The sequence below is a fragment of the Cricetulus griseus genome (genome assembly GCF_003668045.3).
Source record: "Cricetulus griseus strain 17A/GY chromosome 1 unlocalized genomic scaffold, alternate assembly CriGri-PICRH-1.0 chr1_1, whole genome shotgun sequence".
NCBI classification, from domain to species: Eukaryota; Metazoa; Chordata; class Mammalia; order Rodentia; family Cricetidae; genus Cricetulus; species Cricetulus griseus.
In genome coordinates this window covers 186,020,189-186,026,188 of record NW_023276807.1, presented here as the reverse complement: position 1 = coordinate 186,026,188, position 6,000 = coordinate 186,020,189, and the positions used below count along the sequence as shown (strand labels likewise).

General features: G+C 37.5%; 1 protein-coding gene across 6 annotated transcripts in view; it reads right to left on the bottom strand.

Moving 5' to 3' along the window:
* Nucleotides 1-302: 302 nt before the first annotated feature.
* Nucleotides 303-6,000, bottom strand: part of Mapk8 (mitogen-activated protein kinase 8) — a 60,298-nt gene continuing 54,600 nt past the window's right edge. For 5 of the 6 annotated variants that reach the window (XM_027389470.2, XM_027389467.2, XM_035452245.1 and 2 more), the window contains exons 11-12: nucleotides 5,659-5,736; nucleotides 303-4,669 (exon numbers count right to left, since the gene is read on the bottom strand). In XM_027389470.2, coding sequence (XP_027245271.1) covers nucleotides 4,524-4,669; nucleotides 5,659-5,736 — 224 coding nt within the window. In that variant the 3' untranslated portion in view covers nucleotides 303-4,523. Of the gene's footprint in view, nucleotides 4,675-5,658; nucleotides 5,737-6,000 lie in introns of all 6 variants that reach the window. The other variant, XM_027389471.2, reaches the window with a different exon arrangement.

Genomic DNA, 6,000 nt, shown 5'->3' with positions numbered 1-6,000 from the left:
CAGACTCAGATGATATTGATTTTTGCCAAGTAGTCACAATAGCTGCTGTCTTACACAGTTTCTAGATCAAGGGCATTGAAGCAAGCTCCTTTCTTAACGTTCCTCTAGCGATTTCAAACACAAGAACAGCAAACCTAGATCAAGCCATCCACCAGCAGTGGTAACTGGGATGACAATGTGTGTACAACCAAACCTAAGACACCTGCTCTAATAACCTTACCTCAATCCACAGGAAACCCTAAAACCACCTGGAAAAAAACACAAATTTGTTGTGCTTTCAATGAAAAACTCTTACTTTCATACCACTTTTTCTTTTTTATTTAAAATATTATAACCAATTGACATACTAGATAACACTGTTTACATCCAGTGGTGCATGTTTAATGACTAGGGCATGAACAAGTAAACCACAATAATGATCTCAGCATTCCCTACAAAGTGCCCCATTTTGTTTTATCTAAGAGAGGAGAGGGAAAGGAAAACAAACACAAGGAGGGGAGGGACGAAGAAGGAGTGACATGTACAGGGAGAGAGGAAAAAATTCTAATTATCATCCTTAGGTTTTCAGGTTCAAAACCTTATTAACAGGATAAACTGTAATGAGAAAATAGATGTCACAGTCCTGGCAGACAGCTACTTCAGTTTAACTTCATCATTCGGCTATAAGATTAAGAGCTTCTCAAAAATATACCAAATATTGGGCCTACAAAAGTAATTTATTTCTTCGTAAAATTTACTAAGATTTACTCCTTTTGTAAAATGTAAAGCATGGACTGATATCTTGAGCAGGTTTCTTACAAAAAACAGTGATGATGTCAATAAGCACAGCTAGCACAATTCCCCAGACACAGTGGAAGACTACACAGGACTGTCCCTTACTGAGGCAAGGTATGCACTTCACATACTTACTGGTATTTTGTCAACAGTGACTACAAAGTATGCAACACACATTAATAATTTACACTCAGTAAAGATCTAACATTAAGGGCAACAGCTTACTTGGGAAAGCATAGAAAATCAGTGTGAGGTAGTTCAATAAAAACCTAGTTTAATTTTAAGTCACTGTGAGAATAGGATATTGTGCAAAACTAATCCACAGGTACTATTTCTCAGAAGTTTTGTTAATGAAGAGAATCTAAACCAGAAATGCCCAGAAGGTTACTCTTACTAGACTCCCCTTAATAGCACTTTGACTAAGAGCAGTTATTTTGAAATTAATTAGGACACAAGTTTTCCTATCTTACCCCAACTACACATTTCTGCTTCAATGCCCTTTATCTCTTCCATCTGTCATGCTATTAAGACAAATTTGTTTCCTGTGGTCCAGGAAAAACCTAAGAGATCAATAGAAACACGATGCACACTAAAATGTAATAGGCCATGGAGGCAATGCTGAAGAGGGCTATGGATGAAAGATGGTGCTGGGTTTGCTACTCATTGGGAAGAATTACTGGGGTCATGGGGCATCATGCATCCACTCTACAGCTAATGTGTGACTAATGAGCAACACTCACAAACTACAACAGTATTTCTGAAAATAGACTATGTTTTTATCTTAAATGCTGTGCAGGCTACTGCCTAGGCAACACTAATGGTTGTCTTCATGTGTGTGGCAGAAACTGGCCAATAGTGTAAACCACGTTATATTTGTAATTTAACAGCTTCACTTGCCTATTGCTCATTTTGTCAGTAGCCTCTCTGCCTCTATGTCTTGGGGTAACAGAGTGAGACAAACCCAGAACAGAGGGTGACAGGCTGCCAGGCAAGCTGCTGCTTTGTACACAATCAAACTTCTCTGTACTGGTAGGAACTACAGCTTCTCTTACAAGTGAGGTGTGAACCCACTGGGCTTTGTTCCTGGTGTGCACTCTTTTGAGTTGGCAATCAGCAAGCAGCATGGCAAGACACAATAAAAAAACACGTAGCAAATAGTGGAAAGAGTTGAGATGCTCCATTTGTAACAAGCAATCCCAACAACATGGTCATCTTACAGATGGTCAGTATATATTAGGGGTAAGACAACTGTGACCAGGAAGATATGTAGGAAGAATCAGTGTCCTTTTCCTAACCTATGACGTTGACTGCTAATTCTCAAAAAACTTTGGAACAGTAAGACAACGGGTAGCTTAAGCATATATAATTGAAAAGTCAAATTATAGGGTGGCTTAACAAGTACTGCTAGACGGAAATGTTTTTTGTAAATTCTTAAAAAAAATACTTAAGATTTAAGTCTCTAAAAGTACCAACATGATTTATGTTAAAAGGTTTAAGCAAAGAGGGGGAAGTTATGTAAACAATGGATCGTAAAAAGCTGGGGCACACACATTTAACAAACAGACCTTACTTTTAGGGTATAATTTTGTTAAGTATTTTAGTTTACATTAAGCATTGAAAGCTCGTTTTCTTTTAATTCAACTGAAACATGATGGCTGGCAAGTGGGAGCTGGCAATTACAACAAATGTACAATCAGAACAACTGTTATTTCTTACTTAACCAAAATCTGCATCAAGAAAGATGGCTTCTCAGCAATCAAACATAAAATACAGAAAACTAATGAAGCATGTCAGCTGTTAAAGTGCAATAGTGACACATTGTATCCTAGGGAAAACAAAACCAGTTAGCTGTGAAACTAATATAAAATAAGAACACACTCACGCTCCAATTTCTGCTAAAATCCTGACTCCAATCTTGTATTTCTACAGCCCAAGAGGCGCAATAGTCTCAAATTCATACTTCCCTAATAAAATTAATGCACCATGTTATACGTATAGAAAAGGAATCACTAAAAGGTGGGACATTAGAAATCATGGTAAACTAATTTGCTATATTTCAAAGTGTAAAAAAAAAGGCTAATGTATCTTAATCTTAAGTATTGCACATTAACAATGACCGAAAATACCTTACTTGAAAGTAATTCTACACTAAATATACAAACAAAAAACTAAGCAAACTTTCAGAAATTTGCTGAGCTGTGCCTATTCTCTTACTCCTGTTGGTTGGGAGCTCCAAGGGGCTTCTCCCTACAACCTTGCAGCTCATAAAGTATGTATTTCCCAGTTCATTACATGAAATCCCTCTTATTCCAGACAATACCAAAGGTGCCTGGGCATTACAGACATCATTTCAGAAATAATGAGACCTCGATGACATTTTACTTAGGAAAAATTCAGTTACAGAGAAAAGATTCTGTAGATATAAAATGTAAACAGTTAACACACACTTGTCAGGAGCAGCACCATTCTTAAACTACTCAACGTCCACACTGCGTATTATACTTGAAATCAGGTATAAAAATCAAAGACTCGGACTAAAGAACCACCACTTTGCCTGCTCTGCTCACTGTGAAGAAACAGTCCTTAGAAAATGACATCCTACATATGGCTGTGTGCTACTATTTTCAGATGAACGGTATATTGCTCATTTAAACATCACCTACACAAATTTAAGTAGGCTTTGGAACCTCCTGACAGCTAGTAAAAATAGGATTATGTTACAGGTAGAATCAAATGGCCAGAAACACCATACACAGGTGCTCATCAGACTGAGCCTTCAAGGAATAGGAACCGGGAAGGTCCAGAGGCCAGGAGCTGTACAAAAGAGAAGTGCAGACTCTTGACCAATGCCAGGACCTACAGCCTGAGAAGATTAACTCAGTGTATACAGAAGCAGGCTCATAGCTAGTACAAGGGAACCATCTGTTGATTTGCATTGAAATGTATATTCATGAAGTATCCTCTTGACTGTATATGATCAAAAGCTGAGCATGCCACAATGTTCAGAATACACCACGTTTCTTGATTTGAGTTTCTGTTGGGTTGGGGTGGGGAGCTCCAAAAGGTAGCAGGATGTGCTCAGCATTTTTAAAGACATGCTTTGAGTTATTAGGTCATTTAGATAGCAGGGCATTTGCCAAAATTTAGGTAAGGTTGCATACTAATTGTTGTAACTAAATTGAGATTGGCAAGTAGCAAATAGGAGGTTTCTTGACACGTTCATCATTTACAGTAGTTATTCCTGAATATAACTGGCTACAGGTTATTTTCCCTTACTCCTCTGGGGTTATTTCATTGATAAGCACATAACCCTTAAGGATAGCATCATGAACAAACATCTGAAATAAATTCTAATAAAAACTTATAAACATCTTAAATAATTCATGATATATGCAAGTCACCACATAATAGTTGCTTTGATAAACAAAATCTTACAAATTCAGTAAAAAAAAATCAGCAGCATAAGATAAAGCAAATATGCAAAAATTTAAACCATGATAAAATAATTAGGTTTACATCATACAGTTAATTACAGCAAAAATACAATAGTTTTGTTGCTGTTTAAAAACACAACTTAGGTTTTAAATTACAACACTTGAAATTAAAAAAAATAAACTACTTTACTACAAAATGAATTCTACATTTTCTGAAAAATCACTCAAAAATATGACCACTGAATTGTTTTTAAAGCAGTTCTATCAATGACTAACCGATTCCCCATCCCTCCCACCCCCCCAAGGCCCAAGTAGTCATCTACAGCAGCCTAGAGGTCCGGCTGATGCTTCTAGACTGCTGTCTGTATCCGAGGCCAAAGTCGGATCTGTGGACATTGAAGACACATCATTGACAGACGGTGAAGACGATGGGTGTTGAGAGCCATTGATCACTGCTGCACCTGTGCTATGAGAAACAAAACAGCAAATCAGTTACTGTGCTGCCTACCTCCAGTGTCAACATGCTACTTTTCCTGGGCTGAAGGGGTACTGAATCAAACTAAACCTAATACTAATGTTCTTTCATCCACACAAGCTATGAGGGGGGAATTCTTAAACCTATCTATGCTCCTGTCCTTTCTACTGCATTGTTAGTACTGAAATAGTCTAGTTAGAAAATTCAGGTCCTACTTTGATTCTAGTAAATACCAGGCAAAGACAAATACAGACTTACTTAACAGAGACAGGAACAACTGTTTTTCTCTGCTAAAAATAGTATCTAACAAGCATTTCTTGCATTTAAAAAACCAACCTCCTCCCAGTAAACAGGGATACCTTACTCAGACAGAAATCCTTTCAAGGGGTAGGTCTCATTCTGGGGTAGGAGTATGAACAACTCAACAACAGTAGCACTGTCAAGCCACAAGCTTACTACAATAAGGGTCATTTAGAAGCATATAAAAGTTCTCAAGAATACATTTACAATAAAAACAGTAGAGTGAGTTCAGGGCAACAAGATGTTAAAAGCAAGCAGGTAGGAAGTCTGATGAACCACATCTCAGGGAGAGGTCATCCCCATTCTACAAAATGGTGAACACTCAGATACAAGAGGTCCACCAAAAGCTTGCTTTCAAATGTGATGAAAGAACTGAGAAGACCAGTACTTGATAGTACATGCAGCAAATTCTGTAATGAAGCTTTCATTTATTCCAACTAAAGACTGTTCAAAGCATAGTGAATGTTAGAATTCTTAAAAGACAAGGCAGTGGTGCCAATGAAAACAGGGTTTAAATCAAGACAACAGTATGTCAGTGATTTCAAACTGAACTATCAAATTGTAACTATCAAACTGATTGAGCATGGGAAGAACTGCAGGTCCCAGGCCACTGAAGATTATAACATAAGAAATAAACCGTAACTGCAACCACAACAGGTTTATATTGTAACCAACCTAAAGGAGATGGTTGCCCTCTTATGACTCCATTCTTGGTTCGCTCCTCCAAGTCCATTACCTCTTTATATATCAGTTCTGAAAAATAATAGGAAAAGTTAAGTTTTTTTTCTTTAATCAGAGTGAACAACCTCAGAAGGCATGTATATTCTAAGTCAAAACTTGTGTGTCTGTTAAGTATATCCAGCTGGCTTCTTGCAATAATAGCAGCTGAAGTGAGTGTCAAGTTCTGATTCACAGATGTTAACAATTCCCTGATCTTCAACTATAGACTACATAGAAAGAAAGCAAAACTCTCCGCTGTAACTGTTGAAGTTGTTTAATGGGCAGCTGCTGGCAGAT